The sequence below is a fragment of the Diplotaxodon limnothrissa genome, linkage group LG3, assembly GCF_057381915.1.
Source record: "Diplotaxodon limnothrissa isolate DT_005_m linkage group LG3, D_limnothrissa_male_GT1.1, whole genome shotgun sequence".
NCBI classification, from domain to species: domain Eukaryota; kingdom Metazoa; phylum Chordata; class Actinopteri; order Cichliformes; family Cichlidae; genus Diplotaxodon; species Diplotaxodon limnothrissa.
This window is the reverse complement of record NC_140598.1, coordinates 63,997,412-64,023,898: the sequence shown is the minus strand read 5'-3', so window position 1 is coordinate 64,023,898 and position 26,487 is coordinate 63,997,412. Positions and strand designations below refer to the sequence as shown.

Here is a 26,487-nt window from a genome sequence, read left to right as displayed (position 1 = left end):
TTTAGATTTCACAGATTTAGAAGGGGAACAAAGTCTGGCACTATTTCCATTGCTCTGTGCATTATGTGTGAAAAAAGATATATTCATAGGCAGCATTCTTAGAAAAACAATAAGCAAAAAAACACATAACATTTGTCACTGATGTAAGAACACTCAGAGGTGAAGGATACTTCAGCACGAGCTTCTTGGCCAGGTCAGCTGAAGGGATATACCAAGGGTGCATCATGAGGAACATGCGGACCAAGGATGCATCCTTCAAAGTGCCCTTCTCATCTATGAGGAAAAACAGGGAGTCACCTGTCATTAAGAAGATACCTCAGCATGTTCAATTTGTGCTTGTGTTTTTTATTCTACTGCCTCCCTTTACAAGCAGATGAATAATTCATATAAAAGAAATAATACTTAAATAACCAACCAAAGGCTTTGATGCAGGCTTCCACCAGCTCGTCCACAGTGGCAGACTGTTCCGATAATATGGACTCCATCGTAGCTGTCCTCTCAGTTTTCCACCTCGTTTACCTCTCTGTGGTTTGAATCTGTTGGCTCTCACTGAACACAAAAGGAGATGAAAAGAGAGGGGAGTAATTATTAAGTAAACACAGGGGAAGCAAAACTTACTCTGGCTACTGCAGCACACTTAAAATAGCTGTGTGGTTAGTTCTTCTATATCCTGTTCAGCACTGCAGCATATTCATTGCAGTAAGTTAACTGGGACATGTGCCTGTCAGTGTCATCTGATATGATGGTTAAGTATGGCCAAAACACATTCATGGTGTCAATGTGCAAAATCTGCAATGAACTCATTCTACTTATAGAAGCACCTTTTAAGTGACCCAGTTTTCGGGGTTAACAGTTTAAAGTTTTTGCAGTCTGTTAGTGTTGTGTGTGGGGAAATGAGTTGGTGAATTAGGGCTTTAGTTTACAGGGAACAGTTGCACCAATCAGTCTTTACCAAGCCTGGTCCTCACAGCAAAGGCCGGATCTTGATATCAGGACCAATCAAACATAAACCTAGTCTTAACTACACCTATAGTGCATTACTGAATATGAATAATTAGAATATCAACATATCCTAATTAGCGATCCAAGCTGGCGGCACTGAATTTAAACAGAAGTAAAACTGCAAACTTTTAATCCGTACTGCCAATCCTGTTTATTTCTGACTCCCTAAATAAGTCGTACACAGAAAACTGATCAGGTTCTATCCATGATTGTGTTTTTTAAATATTATGCTGTATTCATAGTGATACCTGCATGGATCTACTTTGCTAAGAACCAAAACAAATCCTGCTTTTCCTGCCTTTGTCTGGAACCCACTAACTCGAGAAGGACATCACTTCCTAACAAAGGTTTCTGGAATGCAGTACTAGTCTTAGCTATTTATATGAAGGCTCATGTGACTATCATTATTGTCTAACAGCAAGCACTGTGTTCCAAATTTGTCAAATTTGTGGGATCGATAAAGGAATAAACAAAAAAAAAGAAGGCAATACCAAGAAGCCAGGGATTATAGTCCGTTTGAGGTCCTCATGAGACATACGCACACCTGAGCACAAAATACTGTCAGCTGAAGAGCATGAAGGCTACTTGTGTAGATTCTCACCCACAACAAGAACAGGGCCATTAGCATCTAGAATGCCAAGATATGACCCACTGCTGCAACTGCTCCAGTGGTTGGTCATTTGCTTCTCATTGGCCAGACAATTGCTGTGATTACTTCTATCTATACTGCAAATTCACAATAGTAGATTTCTGCTGACCAACATTATCTTTGACTACAGCCTCATAGAAAATGTTTTATATTTTGATACACTGGTGGCAAAATGCAGAAACAATAGGTATTTGGACCCATGTGTGTAGCTTGTGTCCGCTGCAGCGAGTAATCAAATGACTATTTACACCGTTAGTAGATGACCAGCTCTACTTCCTAAACTACAGACGCCCAATTTTTACACGATTGATTACAAAATATGACCCTTTTAAAATTGTTTTGCCCAGAAGTTTACATAAATATTTGCGTTACATCTTAACCAGCTGAACAAATTACTGCTTCGATAATAAATTGTTTTCAGACTGCGGCAATGCTAGTTTTGTATCAGTAAAGAATCAGATCTATAATCCTGGCTGATTGTTTCGTCAAACTAAAATCAGTTTTTACATTTACACACCAATTCTATGCTTTATAACTGCACTTTGGAGCCAAGCATAATAAACAGTTTTCACCGATGTGTGTGGCTTTTCTATCAGACAGATACTAAGCCACAAGCCCAGTCAGCAGGAAACCACTATTTATCTTTTCCTGACATGCTGTAATGCTGTCTGCAGCAGGCTATAAAAACGTTTGATGAATATTTACGACACAATAGCAAATATTTTGACATGCGTTTCATTCTATCACATATTCATAGGAAACAAGCTAAAAATTTGCATCTGTGCTTTTCTTGATTTGGTAAGGTCTGGCTCCAAGTAACCATGGCAACAACAACTTAATGACCAGTTACTTTTTAACAACATATACACACACCTGAGCACAAAATACCTTCAGTAGAAGAACAAAAAAACTATTTTGGAGTAATCCCAAATTCTTTACTTGTGTCTCGATCAGTAAAATATACCATCTTCCAAGTTATGACATGATTAATTGGTCAAATGTATCCATCCATCCATCCATTCATTAAAGAAACTAGTAATTTTGATTCATTTTTATATAGCCCCAGATCAAAACATTGACGGCCCAGTGCAGTGAAAAAAGGATTTGCCTTCCCTCCTGATTTCTTACTTTATTTCATATTTGTCACACTGAAATGTTTCAGCTCATGAAAGATAATTGTAGTATTAAATAAAGATAACCCAAGTTAATCTAAAATGCAGGCAAACAAAAGGCTCCAAACCTACCTGGCCCTGTGTGAAAAAGCAGTTGCCACCTGAGCCTGGTTGCACCACCCTTGGCATCAAGAACTCCAATCAAGCTTTTGCGATAACTGGCGAGGAGTCCTTCACATCACTGTGGAGGAATTTTGCCCCACTTTTCTTTGCAGAATTGCTTTCATTCACCCTCATTGGAGAGTTTTCAAGCATCAACAGCTTGTTTAAGGTCATTCTTTGACAGTCAGATTTTGACCAGGTCGCTCTGAAATCTGTTTGGTTTTTTGGGAATTCTTTGAGGCTTTAGGAGCTGGACTTGCAGATGTGTTTCGGATCATTGTCCAGCTGCATAATCCAAGTGGGCCTGAACCTCCAGGCGCAAACTGATGACAGTCTCCTGCAGGATTTTCTGGTCGCAAAATTCATGGTTCCTTCAATTACAGCAAGGTAATTGAAGGAACCACCTTCCAGGTCATGAAGCAGCAGTGGACGATCACACTTCTACGGTGTCTGACTGTTGGTGGGATCTTCTTTTTATGAAATGCTGTGTTATTTTTATGTCAGATGGTTCTTCCCAGTCTCTTTCTTATTACTGAATCATGAACACTTTCTTTTAGTTGTTCTGGGTTCTGAAGTAATTTTGGGATGGTTCATCAGCGCTCCAAGGTTTCTCCATGATCTGATATCTCTTAGCCTATTTTTACTGTGTCAGACTCGACTCAATTCAATTGAAATTATTTCTAAATAAAAAAATAAAAAAGGGTGTGGCTGTAATCAGGCCTGGGTGAGGCTAGTCAAACTAATTTCATGATAGATATTTTTTATCACATAGGGCCCGATAGATTTGAATAGCTTTTTTTTCCTGACTGAATGAAATTATTATTTAAAAAATATTTGATATTTACTCTGGTTGACTTTGTCTAATAGAAAAATTTGTTTGTGGTCTGTAACATGTAGGTGTGAACATTTTTTCATGACACTATAAGTGTAAAAGTGACACTAAGGTTAAGCTCAAGTAACAAAGTTAGGTAACAAAGTCCCCAACAACACACTGTGCACTGCTGTAACTTTATTTTAATGTGGTGGCTCTGTGAGTGTGAGAAGGGTGTGATGTGTATGTGTACGTATCCATTGTGCCTGACACAATGAAGCCTTTCACTGCACTGTCTCTGCCGCAACGCGGTGGGTGGACACACTCAATTACAGGCTTCACAAGCTGTCTCAGCCACGTTCTGCAGGGATGGTGGGGGAAGCAAACGTAGAGAAAGAGATAGAAGTATAATCCTCAACCGCAATTTAAATCATCACATTGTTAGGGCGATCAGCCACAGCGCTGATCAGTAGGCAAGATTAAACTGCTGAAACGATATGGTCAGATTACGGGAAGATAAATGGCGAACAACTAAAAAGGCTTTTGTGTTGCTGTAAATAGATATGAAAGTTTCAAGGTGGGTTGCTAAAGTCACCACAGGAAGTAAAGCAGTGTTGCATGTGAGTATTAAAACCTCAGCAAACAAACACCAAGACCTGTGATGCCTAGCTCAGAAAAAGGAGCCTACACTCCATCAGTATTGGCTCTGTGCACTGGCAGTTACGTCTGCTCGCATGTCATGAATATAATGAGAATGAAAATTGCCTTGAAGTCAATTGTTTCCTCACTGCAGTAGATAAGCCTGAGGATCATCTAGGTTTGAGCTGAGATGGCCTTGCCTGTGAAAAAATGTGCTCTTCTGTTTCACTTCTGCATTTTCAGTGTTTATTACAAAAGTGTCCATCCTCAAAACTGAATGAGGACCTAAAACCACTTTCTCCTTCTGTGTGGGGCCCATCTCTCAGGGGCTAAACAAAACAAGAAAGGGAGAAGCAGAGGTGTTTTAAAGTGTCACCAACGCAGAGTCTAGTCTGGCGCTGCTGAACACACTGTGCCCATCTTGATGATGATGGTATCTTCCAAATACACCATTCATCATCCTGCTGACAGGAACGCTTTGCCATTACCCAGAGAACAATTTTCTCTAAGTTTTTATATGAATTAAGACTGATCTGTCTTAAACAGGGTCCCTCCTCCCTTCTTTTCTAGACATTCTTTAAGTGTTTTTCCAACAGCGTCTTTCTAATACAGTCCCGATATCTGCAAAGCGGCGAATTGATTGTAAAGAAGCACACACTGCGAGAGCTTTAGTGTCATCCTTGGTTGCCTGGTGACGAGGACCCGGGGCCATCGATCAGGCAGATTAAGGGGTGGATGGGGCTCAGCGGGGATAAAGGGAAGTTGACGGGTGCCTGGTCAATCCTGGCCATGCAGAATCTGCTGTGTGCTGCTGCTTTACTGGGCAGTGAAAAAGGTCACATCCTCCGGCTAGACGCAGTCAGACCCCCTTCAGACTACTGCCTCTCTCGTTTTCAATATCACGGTCACAGAATAACAGGCGAGCTGCTTTTCAGCTCATTCTCAACTTTACACCAATGCTTTTGAAGTTTGACCCATAACAGTGAATTCACGCTGACATATTATTGTTGCTACTGTTTAAGAATTGATGACTCCTGTTGGACACATTTAAAAGCACCTGAAATATACATGTAGTTAAAATAATGAGGTTAACATAACTAATAATAACAAATAGTGGTTTTATAGGATGTCTGTGAAAACTGATATTCCAAATATGACGGCTTCTGTTCTGCTGCTCAAATGCAGAGTTTATGAGCTGACTTAAAGCAGCAGAACTCTTAATAAAAGGAGCTTATGCTAAACGCACACTTTTTCCAGCTATAGACATTAGAAGAAAACCGAGAGCTTAAATCTTTATTGACTTTCCCGTCTTAAAGTACTAACTGATGATAAGGCATTGACAAACAGGCAATAATCATGTCCATCGTCTTATCGACACTCCCATAATGGACTCAATTCCACGCTGATAAATGCTACATGCTAATTCACAATCATTGATTTAGCTCTATCCTCTCTCATTGGCGTTTGGGAAAAACACGTTTTTTGTGGATAACAGTTATAAGAAAAGAGACACAATTTTAACAGAATTTGATTCTTTATTCAAATTGTCAATGCCATAGCAAGACTGATTGGACAGAGTCCCGTTTTTCAAGTACGTTTGGATGGATTACTACCAAATTGTACATTTTGGGCCTCATATTTTGTGTGCTTACAACTTTTGTCACAACTTTCTTTAAGCAGACACACAAAGATGACCTCGGCTCTATGTTGTGTTTGGTGTGAATCTTCAGATATAAGCATGTGACATACTGAACAACATGGCAGACACATTATTAATTAATGGAGCACATTGTCATGCTGATGCTGCTTATAGCTGTCAGTCTTGTATGAACCTCAGTGTATGAAATAAATAAGTTAAGTATTCTTCTACTAAAACTTTAGCAAATATATAAGAGCTCTGAATTTGAGGCTACCGTGTAATAATTGTTTACAATAGTAAATGTTTCTTACTATTGTGTGGAAGAAATGCAAAAACAACACTAAAACATAGTTTTATAGTCTAGTCACATACTTTATGAATGACTTAAATAGCTACCGTGTTTTAAAGAAGAAAAAAAAGAGGCCAGATTTCCTATAAAACCTTTGATTATTTTCACCCGCGCGGGCTTTTCCTCCTATCTGCCTCCTTTTTACTTTTGCTGTTCCATTTTCCATTTTTGTGAACCACTTACTGGTGGGTAATGATGCTAAGACAGTTTTCCTTTCATCATATGTTACAGCTAGAAACTGTAATAGCATTACGTTTAGATTTCCACTAACAAATTTGGCCATGGAAAATGTAACATAACAGCAGGCACAGGCAGACAACCTTTTCTAATGATATTAGCTTTTAAAAAAAAAGTATATGATATTAAATCATATCTTCCTGTCTTTGACAGACTGTAATACGCGTACAAAAACCAGTTCTTCATACACACCACCCTTGTTTATTCCCCTACATCCCCCAGTTGTAGTAAGGGTGTTGCATGATGGGACAGATATAGTTCTTCAGAGTAGCTGGTGGCAGGCTTCTATTTAGAGACTGTAGGGTACTGAGAGCAGGAAGGGAAACATTTCCCTTTCCCTGGACACGCAGAATGCCACATCAGTGGGGGGGCACCGGCTGCAAACTGAGATTAGCAGCTACAGTTGCTCCTTAGGGAGGGAAGGGGTTGAAGCAGAGGGAGGAGAGGAGGAATGTTTGAATGGGTGATAAAGAGAGAGACTGGGAGGCAGGAAGAGTGTGCTTCAGCTCAGTAAAACACAAAAAGATACTGTTGGCCGAAGGAGGAAAGAGATTAAGTATAGAGGGTTAGTACTGACAGAAGACACAATGAGATATATGAAATTAAAGTGCAACTGGGAAATTTCTATAGGCACATGGAAGCACTCATGCTAATGCTTCTCAAAAGATTGAGAAAAGCAGCACTTCTTTGTAATCTTGAAATAACAGAGAGGGGAAAAGGAGAAAAATATGTAAATGTCCTCCTGCTGGGAGACAGCAGCTACCCACGTGGGATGTTGTGTTGTGTCCTTTAACAAATAAAGTCACGCATCCTGCTCCACATCTGGCTCAAATTAATATCTTATATCTCCCATTTCTGACTTCAAATGAAAAACGTAACGCAGGAGACAGAGAGGACATCGTGGCTGATTTCATGTGTTATAATGTATGCCTCCTGCCACCACCCCCCCAAATGCGACAATGCATCATTGTGTCAGATTGTTTTCACTGCTTTGTGTTCAAGCTTCCTGCTCAAATATGGGTCCTTTACCAGATGTGAAAGTTTGCTTCACAACAAATACCGGAAGGGTGTGCTGCTATGTGTATGTGAGATGTGGCAACTTCTTCTGTTTGTCCACACTTTTCTCTTTTTTTGCTACCTTATTACAAACACACTTGTACAGAGCGGCTTGAGTAAGTGTTATGAATAATTTTTTTCACACATATTTCCTCTATATGCTAGAGTTTTTCCTCGCTCTGTCATTTATCCCTCTGACACACAAAACTTCCTTTTCAAACCTCACTGCGTGATGAGTAAAAGATGAGGCCACATGGCGTATTGTGTGAAAGGCCCAATGTGATACATCATTTTATGGAATTCTGCATTTGGGTTTGATTCCTGCCAGCTGTCTATTAACTTCAAAGCATGCCTCGGTCAGGGTTCGTGTTCTAGTGTTCTGCTGAAGTCAGGGATATCACTTCCTGTTGTTGCAAAGTGTTCCATCTCCAATGGCCAAATTTTAAATTAAAGGGGAAATACATTCATTCATATATTTGCCAAGAGGAATTTACTCTACTTGCATGTCTCCACAGTTAATATGAGGATATTGCTACCTATAGTTAGCTTACAAGGGTTTAACTTAGCAGATTTTATGACCTTGAATGCAGCCGGGCTAGCCTTTTTTTCCTGATCAGAGTTGTGAGTCTTCTAAACAGAGCGAAACTGGCACATTTGCACTTTTGTCAGACTTTTATGTAAGAAAACCTTTATGTGAAGCGGCGCCAAGAAACTACTTAGCTTAGCATAAAGAATAAAATAAAACAAAGAGCTATCTTAACAGACAAGAACCTCTAAAGCCAGTTAGTTGTGTGATTGTGTTTTCCCTTTGTGCAACACACAATCATGTAATCCCCCGTTTGCCAGGCAATACTGTCCATCTTTACTCAAGGCTATGCAGCTGCAAGCTGTTACATACTATATTTACCTTCTAGAGCAGAAAAATACGTTTGTGGTTAAGGCTTTCTGTATTTTTTACATGAGGTTAAAGTTAAACCCTAGATTAAAAGATGTAAAACATGGGTGTAGTCACAATGATAACACCCTCTGGTTAGTGCATAAAAGCCTCAACCTGGGTGTTTTTGCTGTCACTATCTTTTCACTACTGATAAGTGATAGTCATTAGCCAATAAGCACATCCTGGATGACCATGCTTTCTCGCTCTAATAGTAACCTTCATTTGCAATATGAAATTATGAACTTTGACCTGGAAGTAGTGACTGAGTCTATTGGGACAAAGTTTGGTGGTCACTGGACAAGGTTTGTTTTGCATAGACTTTTAGAGAGCCGGAAGTCTTGTTGCAAAAAGAGCAGTTGCCCAAAACCTAAGAAGCTTTCCTTCATAAATCCTGTCTAACACAAAGCCTTGAATGTAAACGTTGACCAACAGTCAGCAGTAACGTGCTATACTCAAGCAAGAAATCATCCGAACAAAAGAAAACTGAAAAGTATTTTTTAAGCCGCTTCACCTTCGCAATATAAATCTCAGCTACTTATATTGCCCAAAGGTGCTGTTTTCCACCCTTGACTCAGAAACAAGGAGGCACAGCTGTGCAGCTGCTGTAAAAACTGCTTCTGGTTAGGGCCACATACCAAGTGATGCTGCATGTTTTAATTCTCACAAACTCCGATCTTCGAAGAAAGGCCTGCGGTTTGCAGAATGGGGCACAAACTGCAGTTCTGGAGGCCAATTTGTTCTGTTCGCAATGTTTATCTGCTTCATTTCCTCCTGTCTGTCAGAGATGTGCTCACTGAGCTGCACAGTGGTTTTATACAACAGTCATTTTGAACTAGTTGTGAATGCTGGGAGTTTCACATTCAAACAACCACCCTCCTTTTTACCCCCGCAGGCTTTTTAACAGCCCTGGCTAGTTCCTGTTTATGTATTCCTCCCTAAAACAGCACACATCCATGAGCACACCACAAAGCCCTCAATTTCCTGTAGTCATAACACACCAAATATTATGCACATTCGGATAAAAAGCTTGACAGATTACAGACTGTAAACAGAATGAGTGGGAAAACAAAGGTAGAGACTACTTGGTAGCAGATGTGGGATAACAGGCACTTTCGATTCCCTTTCTGAAACTGAGGCACGCCTAACACCTGTTCAGTGCAGAGCGACCCCACTCAGCCCAAACTTTAAATAATGGTGATATTGTAACCACCTGCTAATTTCTCTAGTAATCAGCTTTGGATTTGCCCACAAATGCCTTTCACCCTATCTGATTGAATTCAAAGCCTCAGCTTGATTTATAGCTCTTCAGGTCTGACACTTTCCCACCCCCGCTACCTTCCCCTCCTACAGAATGTCTCCCTCTCCTCTGCTGCCGCCTCTCTTTCCTGTGTTCCCGCCATACCTTTTTACAGAGTACGTGGCCTTTGCTGCAAGCTGAAGAGTTGAGTAGGGAGCAGAGGAATCCAAATATCCCAGATGACCGCTTAATTATTTGCAGACCATTTGCAAAACAGTTTGTGAAGGCTGATACATAATTAGAAGTAACCCTGTTCACATCTATTCACAATTAGATCCTTAGTTGTCACAATTTTGGGATTGCTGTTCTTCTGCCAAGTTAGTAGGAGTCGTACCAAGTCTGATTCCAGCTCTGCCTACGCCGCGTGCCTTTAAATTCTCCTTTCAGGTGTTTAAATCAGTTAAAAGCATCACCAAACAAACAGCTCAAAAAAAGACTTCAACATTCAGGCGGCCTCCGTGGTGGTAATCAAGGAGGATTAAATTGGATTAGCTAATAAAAAGCAAACTTGAGAAGGTAGAGGACAGACAGAGAGCACAGGACCATCCATCCCGGTGATGGCAAATATCCAGTGCACATGTCTGAGCTGCTGCTCATTGTCTGCTCTCTGTAATTATTTTCTCTCAGCTTGATTTTCCTCCACCCCCCCACCCCCCGTTCTGTTTTAGTTCTTGCCTTCCTCAACTCACCATCCCTTCCTCCCTAATTTGTTGCTGTCGGTCCTTTGGCATAAAGCAGCAAAGCTTTTTACAATACAACCAATTATAGCTGGCTTTCCTGATAAGTGCACCACCACTGCAGGTTGAGGTGGAAGGAGGCAGCTGGAAGTGATGCTAAATATCAAGGGTGTCTGCTCCACAGGCCAGAAGTAATTGCACTGCAGCAGCAGAGGAGAACGCGAAAGAACAGAGATGCAGAGATTTCCTACTTTAATCTCTTCCACTCAGTTTTTTCTACACTCGGTTTTTTGGAGGCACTTTAATCCTTGAAATCCCGTCTTTTTAAAGCGCTCTACCTTTCAAGTCAAGCACCACTTCAGTGTTTGTGTACATGAGATCACAGAGGCCATGGGTGACTTTGAGGTGACTGATGATCAAATGAGCCAGCATGTGACAAAATGGACTTTGGACTATTTTTTTTTTATTATTGATTTGTTGGTCGCTGACAGAAGTGTGTAAGTGGGAGCCACACGCATGATGGTTGATGCTGAATGTCTGCCTCATTTGCATTCTCCAGATGAGCAGCTGCTAATCTGGATGAGCAAGTGCACAAAAGCAGGCTTGTCCAATATTCAAAATAGCAGCGGGAGCTACATCAGCAACGTGTAGCTCCAGCCAAATGAGCTACACACTGAAAACACTGAAGTGACTTCTCTGTTTTAGCCTCTCGCATGCAGCAAAAAAACATCAGTAGGGATTCCAGCTTACAAGTGAAATCCCACGGCTCTGACACCACGGCTCAGGGTGGATAAAGCTGGGGTGAACTTGGCGAAGACGCTGCAGTGTGAGTAAGCGTCCACACACTCCGAGATGCCTCCTAATCCCTGCTGCTCTGCACGCATTGGCACGAAATCACCTTGAATCATTACATTTAAGACAGCTGCAGTCTGCACAAGAAAACAAGCAATGAAGAGGTTGACTGAAGGCTGAGAAAGCTACACCTGACCTGTCACTCGTTTGACTCACCACTCGGGCCTGCTGAATCACAATCAGCTGGGATGTGGCCTACAGTGTTGCGTTACAGTCGAGGTAAATTCCTTTCAATGCAGGTATCATTACATCCGTTGGTTTAGTAGTAGAGCAGCCAGTAATCCTGAGACTCAGTGCATGTGCAATATAAAGCACACCTCACTGTGCTGTCAGCTCTGAAAGATGCATAAGGTTTAAAGGGAAGAACTCAGCTGGAGCTTTGGCATCTTGAGCTGTAACTGTGCGTGCCAGCAGACCTCTGTTAACCATCATTCTCATGCCAGCTGAAGCAGGACAAAGATTTTAGATTTTAGAAATAGGCATCCCTCTACCCCCGCCCCAACCACCGCCAGTGTAGCTGCAGCTCTAAGCATCTCAGCTTTATATTGTGGTTATAGTGAGTCTATTAATAGCCACAAAGATAATGCATTTCTTCATTCATTCTTACACACAGCCGCCGACGCTTGTTGTTTGCAAGCTAGATATACACAAACACACAAGCACACAGTCAGTCACACACTGGGCCCTGTGAATAGCACCATCACTGTCTGAACACTGTTCAACAGGTAGATGTATCTGCAGCTGCAAGTCTGAGCCCAGCAGCACTAAGTTCACCTCCTTTTTTTCCACAATGAATCGACGTGAAATTATCAGACAGACAATGCAGTTGTTGATGGTGCAATCAGGCATGCCCATGCGCAATTTCACTGTTGCAAAAGAAGTAACACTTGCACTCATGCATTAGTCAGCCTATCTAGGTTGTGAAAGGCTTTTAACAGAACCAGAAAAGGACGTGTAACGTTTCAGCAGATTTCTTCAAGAAATAGGTGCCGTAGTTGAGCTCCACCTTGCAGATTAAAAAGGAAAAAAAGTGGCACCAGTGTTGTACTAACAAGTAAATAGGAGATTTCTTACCTTTAGAGTTTGAAGCGTCCCATGCTCTGAGAGGAGAGGCTGGAGTGACAACAGTTGTGGAGTGAGCTCTGATATGGGAAGCGTTACATCACCGTAACACTGTCGAACTCACAAAGTCTGTTCGGCGACCGAGTGTTAGAGTCGGCAAAGATGGGAGCCCGCAAGAAGTCATCAGATGATAAACAACTGGGGTCCGACCTCGGGGGATTAATGCTGCTGCTGTGAACGGGCCATGCGGCTGTCTCCAAGTTCTCGAGTGGCGCACTCGGAAGCACGTTGTGGATGTGATGCGTGTTGGTGCAGCGGAGGCAGCCGAGCTCAGTTATCTGCTCGCAGCTGGAACGCGTGCCAGTCTTCTAGTGTTCCAGCTGTGCAGCTCACAAACACACTGCAGAGCCACAGTCCCGCCTATTGGTAGTATGACTGCAACACCGCCACAACCTGTCCACGGGGCTTTTCATCGTCTGATCGCTTTTCTGAGAGATCGAGGCGTCCTATCAGCCGGGATCACATATTTATTAAATGTGGACGTGTGTTACCTGAAAAAAACTCATGAAAATGTAAATGTTTTGGTGAGTGAGTGCTGTTTAGCAGATATATATATGATGTATATATATATATATATGATATATGATGTAGTTGTTTTTTTGAATTTTGGTTTATCCGTTGAAAGTTCAAAAGTCCTCCCAAAGATCCTTCAGGATATTTATTATTTTATACATAAATGTATTCATTTAATTATTTATTTCAGTCACATTCCTACAGCCCAGCTACCTGTTGCTGTAGATCACAGTTGTGTCCCTTCATTACGTCACGCGTTGCATTCAGGTCTCGCAGGAATAAGTATAAACAACAGAGAAAACATTAAATACTAAAAATACAGTATTTTGCTGAAGTAATTTAAGCACAGCCACCAAAAATTGTTTATTTGATAAGATTTTTTAGTAATATTTAAAAAAAATCTGTATTTTATAAATAAGCGGGACGACAGGTATAAATAATAATATAAATAATTTTTTATTTTCTTCTTATAAATAGAAAAATAATCAGTTAAATAAATCATACCACGTATTTTGATGTTAAGTCTAACCTATTTTCTTCATGTTCGGGTTTTACAGACCAAGGTTTAAATAATGCAACAAATATCGTACGCTCCGGGGTACAAGTTTGATGTTTCCGAAAACTTTGAAAGCAGCATTTCATGATTCCGCCCCACCAGGAAGACGCAGGGAGCAAGAACTAACCATAGGTGCGTTTAAAAAAAGAACTTTTCATACATTTTACATGAAAAGAAAAGAGATAAATACTTCGAGGTTAGCCACACTTAACCGAGGTGTCTAATTACGAATGTATGCTAATTAGCTGTAGGCTAAGTTACACTGAATAGTGCAGAAATACTTTCTGTGGTTGGGGTTTTTCAAAAAGCAGAAATGCACTGTATGGTTTATTGAAATAACATACGTACAAGTATATCATATACATATATATACATATATACACATATATATATCTATATCTATATATATATAAGAGGCTGAAGAAGTTGCTTAGATTAGTGACCAAACGTTTTTCACACTGAAAACCTTACGTCCAGATGATTGAGCATGCGCCAACACAACATATGAAATTGCAGTTCGGTGAATAGTGTATGTTTTTTATATAGTTTGAAATCCGACATATTATTGAAGAATTTCAGAATATTCTTACTGAACTAAACTTAGGTCCGTATGCATTCATTATTATGTGTTATAAGCAAATTCTTTAAAATGAACTAGATGAGGAGTTTTTGAAAAGTCCTGACAAATTAGGCCGTTAACACTATATATTTAGTCCCCTTTTAAAAGTATACAAGTTCAATTTCATCACGCGTTTTGTTGACTTATTTGTGTGTTTGTTTTTTTACATTTTTATCGTAATGTTAATGTTTTAAAATATTACAAACGGGCCGGATGTGGAGCCGCTCTTTCTCAACAATATTTCAACAGTATTGTCATTTCATGGAATTTCCCTCTCTTGGATCACTCTCTTACAGGAACAGGGGTGAGGAGGCCAAGAGAGAAGGATTTTTTTTCCTTTCCGAAAACAGCTAACTGCGTCTGTTTGCCACAATGGACAGTCGAGAGGTGGGAGATTTACTGGACGAGTGCCTCGGGGCAGCAGAAGCAGCAGGTCGGCAGTCCACCGGGGTTTCTGAGGCAGGGCCCACCACACAAGAGCGGCTGAATTACTGCAGCTGCAGAGGTCAGACACAAGATGGTGCTGTTTAGTGTTTTTTGAGCATGTGAGATACTCAGAGATTTGGGTCAGGATCAAAGGTGAGGTGGAATTATGCTTGCATAAGCTCTGTACAGCTCTGTAGCTTCCATGGCATGAATTTGACACTTTGTGATGTTAAGCATGTGCCTTTAACTAATGCGGGCTGGTGTCTCGCATCTTATAGGGTCAACACACACGTACTGTTACATGTCACTGCTAAACAAGGGACAAAACATGCTCCATTTCACTTAGATTTTTCATATAAATGATGTTTTGCTGCTTATTTTAGAATCTTAGACCTAAAACTGTCCAAGGCAGCTTAAACTAAGTCTAAGTAAATTAAGTCTTCCTTTTGGGAACTTCCTGTTATTGGTTCAAACAGCAGTACATTTCTAAACAGCAATCCATCCAGCTTTTCCTTGTGTTGCGTTGCGTTGATGTGAATCTTTCATGCTTTTTTTTGTATATACTTTTTCTAATGGTGGATGCTAATATTAACCATGGTCAAAGTTTCAAATAAAGAGGTCAGTTTATGTACTAGTAATCCCCGTGTAGCTTGAATGTAGTCACTTTAGGTAAAGATATTCTTTTGTGAATACATTTTGAAAGCATCAGTGTATCTTAAGCCCAATACTGTTTGCTCATCTGGATTTTTATTTCCTGTAGACTCGCTGTGTGCCGAACTGGCCTCCCTCCTGCAGGAAGCCATGGACATGAAATGGCCTTTTGCACCGGAGAAGTGGCAGTATAAGCAGTCTGTCAGCGCCGCTGACAAAACCAACCTCAATGACCTCATCAGCAAACACTTGTCTCAACTGCTGGTAATAATTAAACAATAGCCTATTCAGCTTGGCACCCTGTGGTGTCATTGTAAATAAAAACATAAGCACAATCCCAAACGTCGTGTTTGTGTCTGCCAGGATCTCCTGAAGGCCTGCATCAGAGCTGAGGAGGCACACTGTGCACTGGCAGTTGTCTTCTTAGTGGACCGTTACCTCTACTGGACTGATGATTCAAGCCGTCTGCTGAAGATTGCCAAGCTTCTCCACAGACGCTACCCCGAGACCCCCATAGCCCCCCAGCTGGTCATACGGCAGGCCAGGGTCTATTTTAACTCGGGTACAGTGCAGTGAAAGATTGGGATCGATGCTTTTAAAGTATTTTTTGTCTTCTCATCTCTGTGTGATATCAGTGACACGGGATTTATCTAATATGGTAATTTCAGCTACAGAAGCTCCACCCATCAGCTGTTCAAATCTTTTGTCTGCAGGGGGCAACAGATCAGTTTGGCATGTAGGGAGGGGTGAAAGAGCTAAAGCAGCTTTTTTTTCAGACAGTGGATGGACTAAAGCAAAATAAGAAAAACATAATTTTTTTAAACTATAAATCAAAGCCGTTCTTGGAGAGTGAAATAATAGCAATTTGGAGCTGGAAACGACTATATAAACTCCTGTTTGATACATGTTAGTGCTAATTATTGTTTGGAGAAATTATAGTGATTGACGTAAACTCATAACCTGGAAATTGCACATGAACGGCTCTCACTCCTTAGTTATTTTTGCCACATTTCATTAAAGGGTTATTTTAAGTAAGGCTTGTGCAGACCTGGGTAAATGCAAACATAATCATTATCTGCCCCACAGGAAAACTGCAGAAGGCAGAGTACATCCTGAGCAGCCTGATTAACAACAGCGGGACGACAGGTAGTTTCCTGTCTGTTCCTTTTCACGGACATTTATTGAGGATTAAACTGAGTCCACAAAGTAAACAAATAATGTGCCTTTATCTTTTATGTGCAGGTCATTGGATATACCACTCTGAAAGTGACCGGGTGCTCGTGCAGGCTGTGAGTGTTCAAGTGCGTGGCACGATTTTGCAAAAGCTGGGTAAGATCACTTTTGTGAAGTGAAAGATAATTGTCATTATTTTGTGATTATTTTTTATTGTCTTTGTGTTGTGTTTTAGGCCTGTGGTTAGAGGCTGCAGAGCTAATATGGGCTTCCTTGGTTGGGTACTACTCGCTTCCTCAACCTGACAAAAAGGTACCACAGACAATACTATCATTTGGTTGCCATAGTTGGCATAGTTGGTTGAGGTTTAAATCAGGGATGTCAAACTCATTTGACATTGTGGGACACTCTGCTTTGTGTCAGCTTAAAGAAGTTTAAGTACACATTTTATCTCTGGGATATTTGAATATAAGCAAAAGAAAGGTAACTTCTACATGATGAAGAAATGCTGCTGTGTGCTTTAATTGTAAGAAATAAAAGTGTAAAATTACAGAAAAGATTCTGTTAGCTCAAACTTTCCTGTAATTAAAAAAATGGAAAATCTTTGTTAATTTACAGAATGTGCTTTGTTTTTATTTTTACTCTGAACACACTGTAAAAATACTGCATTTCTATAGCAGATAATGATTGTGTCATTTAAGTGTTTATCAGATATTTGTTTTACTTTGGTGTTGTATGAATGGCCATGATGAAGCTGTAAAATCTATGAAAATACATTTAAAATATAAAACTTTTGTCCTCCTTCACATTTTCCAAAGCCATTCAGTGGACCAGATTGAAGTCTTTGACACACTGATTCTGGTCCCCAGGCCTTATGTTTAATGTTTGACTATCCTGGTTTAGATGTTAGTCGGCCCAGTTTACACACTGTGATAAACCTCTGACCTGCAACTCTGTTTATTTTATAGGGTATTGGAACTTCCCTTTGTATACTGGCCAGTATATTGGTATCTATGAATAATGAGGACTTCCATGCCTTTAGGACTAATCCAGATATTGATTTTGTAAGCCCGCCTCACAATCTCCATTCATTAGTTGTTTTTTCTAAAAAAAAATTTGCTGCATTATTTATTCTGTCCATTTTTTCAGACGTTACTTGGGGATGGAAATCATCGTCTTCTCTCAGCAGCCCAGGCTGCTAAGATGGCAGTGGTATACACTCAGTATACTTCACTGTATGTTTTGACTAACGTGGTAAGTTACTTCTACTGAATAATCTCTGTCTACTTGCCTGCAATTGACCTTTAGAGTTCTAGTTTATCAGCATAGATTACTGACGCAGATAACTGAAACTTCCCCAGCATAACTAATTTGAACTAAGTTTTATTTCCTGCAGTGATAGAGAATCCTCATAGTCCAGCAAAAGTTTTATGTTTAAGCAAGTAGTTATCAGGCAATCCTCCATTGAATGTGTTTGCTGTTTTGTTGATAATATTGAAATCTTCCTTCCTGCAGACTTATTTTTTTGAGTCTGTTAATTAGAACCCCACTCAGGCATGAAATTGGTACTGCTGACTGATTAAATAATAGATAAATAATAATGACAATTATTATTATTGTTATAAATACCTATGCAAAAAGAATGTATGTCAGATTTGTAGATAGTCTTGTTGCGGCTCAGTTACACCAGAGTAGTCTAACAGCAAACACCTTATGATTTTTTTACCTCCAGAGTGACTGCGTTAACTGTCTGATCACAAAACAATTGCACAAGTTGCCTGGTGGGAGGCAACCTGTCTCCAAACAGTTGCGAACAGACTCAGACTGCCTGCAATCACTTTCAGACACACTGTTAAAGGTCTGCAAATAACTGCTGTCTAACTTATAAACACAAACAGCCAAAATGTTGCAATCAGTATGAGTCAGTCTGCTGTGATAAGTGCAACTTGTCCTTGACACGTTTCTTTGCAACACTGGGCTCAACTCAGCTGCTTGTATTTGGTTTTATCCTGGTGATATTCCTATGTAAAGGTAAGGTTGCAGAGCACCTTTGTCATTTTGCAGTTAATCTGCCACCCTGCGTCACTATTTGAGGAGGAATTTCCATTAGGTTCTGGTTGGACTCTTAATGTTAAGTAGTTGCTGCATGAATTTCTGTACTTATGTACTAAGGTTGAAATTCATTGCAAACCATGGCACATGTTTGCAATAATTTTGGTTGTGTTGTGGTCTTCAACTACTGTTTTCTCTATCCCCTTGAATGCAATGCTCCATCAAAAAAAGGGATTTTTAAAATGTTAATTAACTTCTTAACGATTTTTAAAGCCTGTATTTAGCCTGTGATAGTTTTTGCGATTTTGAATTCAGTACCACATGAGAACTGAGCAATGTTAACTACTGTGGTTAATCAGCTTGTCTTTCAACACTATCTGTGTTTGGGAACTGACGTGGAGGGCAAATAATTTTGTTGCTTGATAAAGCATTTTACTTTACTTGAGCAAGACGGAGTCACCTTTGCCATATTTTATGTTTGATAACGTGTCAGGTGATTCTATTAGTGACAGCTTAGGACTCTTAGCATGCCAGTTAAGCAACCACAGTGCTGCACTGTGCCGCTAAAATACCTGAAAGAATGTGGTTTGGCCTTTTCATTCTGAAATAAGCGAGGCCTTCCTGAAAAGCAATGTGTTTCTCCAAAACCCAAAATTATATTGATCCATATAAGGGATGTTTCAGTATTCTTTTACTGATGATAACCATGATATTTAAAAAACTAAATATTTTTATGTGGTTTTGTATAGTTACTTAGAGATTCTCCACTTTCCAACGCTTGTTTTTTGATTGTGATTCATTTGCCCCCCAAAAAAACACGAGTTAGAGATGAATTTGACTAATGCTTCTTAATCTGTAATTGTGGCTTTTAGCACTGATAATAACAGAGTAAAAATCTGGTGTCTGACAGCCTTAGTTCAGCATAAATAAGGCCTTCACAGAGATGCAAGTTTCACATGTGCATAGCAATGTCATTGCTTTGAATAGTGTCCAGATCGCAGGCTGGATGGTTCCTCTCCTTTTAACCCAAAGGATGCAAAGTCAGTGATTCAGTCAGAAATATAAATTTTGATTAGTCAGTCAGACCACAGGAAAGTTTTCCCCTTTGCCTCAGTCCCAGAGGTAGGGGATATTCTGGATCCTGGTTTTCATGCATAGTTCCTTAACCCAGACAGTGGTTTCTGCTAATGTCTAATAGTTCAAAGATCACAATCATTCAATACTGGTTTTCACTTTTTCTCCCAAAATGACCTTTTTTGAATATCATCATTTCGTTCTGTCTTGATATGATATTTTCAGGTAAATAGAGGGTTTAAATGATTTGTCAACTGTTGCATTTTGAGTTTGCTTATATTTACATACAGTGACCCAACTTTTTTTTGGATGTATAGCACTGCGCAAAACTCTGAAGCCACCCCTCATTTCTTTATATTTTACTATGAAAATAGGAAAACCTGCAGTGAATTATTTAAACACATGTAAACATACATGGCAATATAGTACAGAGGGCGAAACAGTACAATTCCACATTTATTCTTCAACACAGCCTGCACGCAGCTTTCTTCTGATTTGTTTAAGGAATTTTCGGGAACAGCTCTTCAGCGTTCTAAAAGGACATTTCAAAGCTCTTACTTGGATGCTGGATGGCTTTTATTCCACTGACCTTACAGTGTTTCAGTAATGTTGAGGTTTGGGTTCCATTATTTTGACAAGCTCACCAACACCACTGGCTTAAATGCAGCCCCAGTGACAGAGCCTACAGATGGCCATAGACCCTCGCTGTTGTACCTCTCTCCTGGCCTACTCTGTACAAATTGATGACAATTTGAACCAAAAATTTCACATTTGGATTTGTCACTCTGGTCGCCACTGATTTTCAGTGCAGTTTGTGTGTTATTTCCATTCCTATTCCATTTCCATTTTTGATGAGCAAACAGTAGCTGGATCCACTAGTGGGCTAGATGCATCCCTCAGCTCCTATGTCAACCTTTTGCTGGATTTTTTCGTATTTCTTAAAGATAAGACTTTCAGAAAAAGTTCATCCACTGTAGATAGTTTTTTAGTCCTGATACTTTTTCTCTTCTCCAATTCTCAGTTTTTTTAATCACAAATCGCACACCATGGCAAGATATGCTAAGTAAAATAATAATATATGCCTGTCGAGCTGTGTTATCTTTGACCTTTTTCGCAGAATTAACCAAAATAATGGGAACAAATGATGTGTTTTTGTGACAGACCGCTAATAACAAAATGCCTAAAGATACAAAATTGGTTCTATGATAATTTGTCTGTTATGTGTAGACACAGTACTAGTACATGCATTGCATTAGGTTCTTCTTAATGCTTGAATACTGTCAGGTACAAGAACGGCACTGAAAATGAGTGAGTAAAGAAATGAGGGGTGGCTAAAGACTTGCACAGAATGTAGGATCGTAAACGAGATCTTTCCTGTGGTTATGTAATTGTTCCTCTGTTTGTGTTTTTCTTTAGACAACCCAAGGTACCTGCTTGCTATCATACAGTTTCTCTGTGGAGTGTCCAGATTCTCAAAGACAGTCATTTCTCCAGCAGGCACAAGAAGCATTTACAATTGGCCTTCTCACCAGAGCAGAGGGTGATCTGGTAACCAGCAAGCAGGAGCTTCATACCTTTCTAAAAGCTGCCTATTCCCTCACTGTCACTCACAAGTGGCTTGGAACTCCTTTGGAGGTTGTAGCACAGGCAGTTCAAGCTTGTCAAAATGCTTTATCTAGTTTTTACAGTTACTGCCATGCTGGTACCCAAGACAAAGACAGCCTGTGCACTGAGATCATGCACCTGGTCACCCAAGTCAAGCTGCTTCTCCGAGTGGAGCCTTTCCTTAATTCAGACAAGGGGTCTTTTGTCCCTGACAGCTACAGAAATGTCAAAGACACCTCTGTAAATTTTAATCATGCAGGTTTTGCTAAGATAATGAGGCGGTTCCAAAAGTATCACGAGTCACTGTGTGAGACCACTAACACACACTGTAGGGATGCTAAAGATGAGATAGAGATGGACAGAGGAAGGCTGTGTATAACAGCGCTTTGGACAACCACTGGCACACTCAACACAGAGGCTCAGGGAGGCTCACATTCATCCAGCGTGCATATGCCTCAAAAGCCTGAAAGCACAGATATCCTTGGCTCCTCGTGGCAGGAAGTGTCCATAACAAGTTCAGGCTCTCCTCAGCCCAGCAGAAGCTATACAGGAAGCAGTGCTATTGGACATAGAGAGGGAGCGACCAATCAGAGCTGTCTACCCACAGAAGATGATGAAGAAAGGTCAGACGACAAGTCACAGTCTCCCCATGAAAACAAGAAGCGAAACTTACAGGGTTGTAACTCTGGTGTCAGTTCTGCACTACCTGCCACTTCCTCCTTCAGCATGAGCAGGGATTCAGAAAACTTTCAGATGATAAAAGCTGAAATAGAAACGCTGACCTCTGAAGAGGACGTGATGTCTGATGCTGCTGAGGCAATAGCTGAAGGAGTAGTGCAGTCCTTATCCCAGCTATCTATAACATCCTCTTGCTCCCTTGGGGACAGTTTCGGTTCCCAGTCATCATGGGAAAAACTTTCAGCTGATCTGAATTCTCCCACATACAGGAAACCACAACCAAGTAGTATTTCCAAAGCAGGAGCTTGCCAAAACAGCGATTCACCAGATTCAGATGGGAGCTTCTTCATTTGTGAAACGGTCGATTTTGAAACAGATGATTCCCCTTCTGATCACATGAGCAAAAACCAGAAAATACGTGCTTTATTAAAACCACAACCGATCAAAAGCCCCAAAGTTTACCAAAATGCGGAAACTGAAGTACAACCTGCAACAAACAGCACTTTAGCAATGCAAAATAATCAATCCCAAGCTGTCACAGAACTGTTACCTGTCACTGAAACCTCTACAAAAAGTTCATTTGGAGTCCTGGAGGTAAACCAAAGTTGTTGTCAACAAACTGAGGTGCAGAATGTGCCCCAGAAGAAGAACTCCATGTGCTACAGCTGCCTAGACCCAAGCACTGTAGCTGATGCTGTCCCTATGAAACCCTTCTTGTTGTCACAATGGGATTACCGAGCCCTTCTGGCTGGCATTTGCAATGATTGTCTGCTGAAGAGGTTGCACAATGATGAGAAAAAATTCAAGTTGGAGCAGTACAAAACTGCCCACAGTAAGTTTACATTCCTGCTCTTCCTTTGTCACCATCAGTACTTTCTGTGAGCTACAGAAGAACTATGTCTCTAGGGTGTCAGCATCATTCTGTCACTCTAGATAAAAATATCTTAAATGTAAAATATATTATGTATGATCACGCGTTGGATGGATTACTGTGAAATTTTAAACACTCACATTCCCCGTCCCCAAACGATATATTCTACTGTCACTTTCCCTGTAGTGACACCATGATGTTCACACTTGCTGTTTTGAGTGAGGTGTCTCAACGGCGACTAGATGGATTCCAGCAGAGTTTGGCACAGATATTTATGTTCAGCACTCGTGATATTTCCATTGCTTTGATTTCATTTTGCACCATTTTTTTCCAGCTCCCCTTTTAAATTTATACTTGGAATCTGATTCTATAGTTTTGCATGATTCACATTTATGACAATCCTTATTTTCTTTCTACACTGGGCTGCACCTCACTTCATACATAGCAGTTCTGACTCCTTTAAGCCTCCCTCACTTTCTTCTGATTAGCTGCACTCTCATAAATAGGAGGTTTAAACCATATAAGTAGGGCTTCTGTGCTCACACCCAGATCTATATGCTATATATATATCATACAGATCTGGCTATATAAGAATTAGACCAATTACCACCTTCACAGATGGCTTTGCTTTAGTTTCTTATTCAATGGGCTACATACATCCATTTTCTTCCATTTATCTGGAACCAGGTTACAGGGGCTGCAGCCTAAGCAGGGAAGCCCAGACCCCCTCTCTAGCTACCTCCTCTACCTTATCTAGGGGAAACATGAAGGCGTTCCCAGACCAGCTGAGAGATATCATCTCTCCATTGTGTCCTGGGGCTGCCCCTCCCTCCGGAGCTCACCCAGGAGATGCCAAGGAGGCTTCCTTATCAGGTGTCCAAAGCATCTCAGCTGGCTCCTTTCGAGCTCAGTCATCTAGGAGAGGCTCTGAGTAAACCCGCTACTCTACCACATCGAAAGGAGCCAGCTGAGGTGCTATCTCTAAGGCAAAGACCAGACACCCTACAGAGAAAGCTTATTTCAGCCACTTGTTCGTTCAGTGTCTACCCAGAGCTCGTGACCATAGGTCTATGTCCCCATTTAAGGGGCTGAGATGATCTTTTTTTCCATGAAAATGAGCACCAATGAGTTCAGCAGGCGGGTAGCTTTTATATATCAACCCCAGCCTTGTCTTACAGAACAAAAAAGCTTGTAATTGTCTGTTGATCTCTATCTAGGTGCTCTCCATTTAAAGTTCTCCAAGGCCACCGGACTGTGGACAGCCATGGAAACTTGTGTTTACATTGGTGACTCAATGGGGGAGAAGGGCGCGCAGAGAACAACAATATGGGTGCAGTTTTTACACCAGGAGGAGCGGCTAAGCAAGTATGGTAGCAATCTTGGTTCAACCTAAATATGGTGACTTGAAGTCTCATCTTTTTCCTGTATTTGTCCTTAGTTATGTGGGGAAAGATTACTTGAACCCAAAGCAGATCCAGTTTCCTCTGAAAGATGTGGAGCGACAGATGACAGCCCAGTACTATGTAACTGAATTCAACAAAAGTCTCTACGACAAAGAAGTTATGGCTCAGATCTTCTTTATTCCGTCAGAAGCCCTGTTGGTGAGGGACTGCTGGAAACACTTATTTAAAGGAATTCAAGATAACAAATGTTGCATTCAAAGTGCTTACTTTGTAAAAACAGCTTTAATAGAAGCCCATATCCAGAGTTTGGTACAGACTGCAGCAGCTTGAAATGTAATACTTTCAGTTTAGAGCTAGAAATCTGTTTTGTGATATAGTCAAGCAATTATTCTGTAGGTTATTAGTCTAGGAGGTGCTATGATCTGCAAATTTTTACAATTCTGTGTGGAAAGTATTTATTGATTTGGGCCAAAGACAGAGAGCCTTTATCATTATTCACTGAGTGTAAACCAGACTGTGTACTGCCATTTATCTTTATAAACACAATACAACAGTACAGCAATGTGTGTGCTGAGAGCCAATCACAAACCCAAAAGACACATAGAGCCAATGGATTACTGAGATTAGTAACATTTAAATACAAAGATTTATTTTAGTAATATTGTTGCTACCAGTAGAATCCAAACAGTCTTCAAATGTTACAAAATATCTCTCTTGTTTTCCGGTGATCAGATTCTGGATGGAGATGAGATTGTGGGCTGTGTAACCGTGGAGCCCTACATGCTTGGAGACTTTGTCAAACTGACCAACAACACTGAAAAGAAGGAGAAGATGTTCCATGCTACAGATTATGGCCTCGCATTTGGACACTTCACCTACCTGTTCTCTGGTGGCCAGGAAGTCGTTGTAGATTTACAAGGTGTGTGACATCTGCTGCTTTTCACTGAACGCAATATTGTCACATGACAAAGATTAGTAGTCATCCATTTATTTTTCCACAGGATGGGTGACAGCCAACGGCAAAGGACTGACCTACCTCACAGACCCACAGATTCACTCCACCAGGATCCCTAAGGGTCCTTCTAACTTTGCTGCCAGAGGGCTCAGTTTGTTCCTGAAATATCAGCATGGACCTGAGTGCAATCAGATTTGCCACCTGCTCAAACTACCTCCACTGGACCCAAACTCAAACGTTTCTCCTCAAAAACTTTGAGACGTTGGACACTATTTATTGCTATCCACAAAAAATTGAAAATTATTTAAGGGGCTTGTTTTGGCAAGTTTTTGGAACTGACTGCTTTTCTTTTTTTTTAAATGTACCGATAAATGCATTGTGCACCCTTTTCTTGGAATGCTAGAAGTGTAACAGATTTACAAAGAGCTTTTGGGTGCTACATTTAGTTACAAGAGATAAGAGATCATTCTTTTATAAGAGAAGGATCTGAAAAGACAAATGCTACAAAATTGTTTATGTGGTTTCATTATTGTCAGCAGATTATCAAACAGTTAACATCTTAGGCTCTTTTCATCAGGTGGTCAAAGATCTCACGCCTGACAGAAATTTTTCTTATTGTACCTTTTTTTTTTTAATTGGAAGTTGCAAAAACCATGTGACTGCAGTCACAAGGAAACATGATTTGATAAGAGAAAAAATATTTTTTTAAAGATGTTATCCATCACTGTCTCCTCTCTATGAGTGGATTACTGCCTAACTGGAAAGGGAGTGAATCACCTGATGCTGTTTGAAGTCGTTTTGAATGCTATTATGGAAGATTTTAAGTAGTCTGTCCTTTTACTGGGATATAAAAACATGTTGTGTTTGGGGTCTGGGGCCTTTATTTGTGGTGCTGTCCCCCGATCCACTCCTCTTAGACTGAAAAATGATCCAATATCCCAGGGCTGTAAAATCCCTCTATTGCTGTGCTTGCTTGGTAATGTTGCACAACTTGACAAAATGTCTCATAATGCACATCCGCATAACCACACAATGCGTTCATGCACATGTGACTCCCACACAATTCTAATGACATGTAAAATATGCAAATATGTGCAACTGTTGTATTGTCTTCTTTTCTTGTTTGTATCACTGCATATTTTGTCCTTTTGTAACAATATAGATAAAAAAAATAATTAACTTTGATGATAAAAGCCAGCAATGTTTAGTGAACTGTAAAATCTGTGTAAACAGGCTACATGAAGATGATTATTGTGCAGTCTTCTCTACTGAAATGTTTTTGGTGCATATGGTCCAGTAAATGAGTGATAGATAGATGTTTGAAAAAGATACTTTATTGATTGCACAAGGGAAATTGATGTGTTACAGCA

The 26,487-nt window shown here is 40.4% G+C and overlaps 2 protein-coding genes across 2 annotated transcripts in view; one reads left to right on the top strand and one right to left on the bottom strand.

Annotated features, from left to right (window-relative positions):
- LOC146636912 (RAS guanyl-releasing protein 2-like) overlaps positions 1-12,835 on the bottom strand; it is a 35,711-nt gene extending 22,876 nt beyond the window's left edge. Inside the window, exons 1-3 of the mRNA XM_085351117.1 lie at positions 12,494-12,835; positions 416-549; positions 171-273 (exon numbers count right to left, since the gene is read on the bottom strand). Coding sequence (XP_085207243.1) covers positions 171-273; positions 416-485 — 173 coding nt within the window. The 5' untranslated portion in view covers positions 486-549; positions 12,494-12,835. The remainder of the gene's footprint in view (positions 1-170; positions 274-415; positions 550-12,493) is intronic.
- Positions 12,836-13,704: 869 nt separating this feature from the next.
- alpk1 (alpha-kinase 1) lies at positions 13,705-25,375 on the top strand. The gene is made up of 14 exons (XM_085351116.1): positions 13,705-13,742; positions 14,526-14,734; positions 15,416-15,570; positions 15,670-15,868; positions 16,393-16,452; positions 16,549-16,635; positions 16,715-16,791; positions 17,448-17,543; positions 17,629-17,733; positions 21,022-22,720; positions 23,977-24,124; positions 24,198-24,360; positions 24,895-25,081; positions 25,164-25,375. The coding sequence occupies exons 2-14, from the start codon at positions 14,602-14,604 to the stop codon at positions 25,373-25,375; spliced, it is 3,321 nt and encodes a 1,106-aa protein (XP_085207242.1). The 5' UTR covers positions 13,705-13,742; positions 14,526-14,601.
- Positions 25,376-26,487: the final 1,112 nt, after the last annotated feature.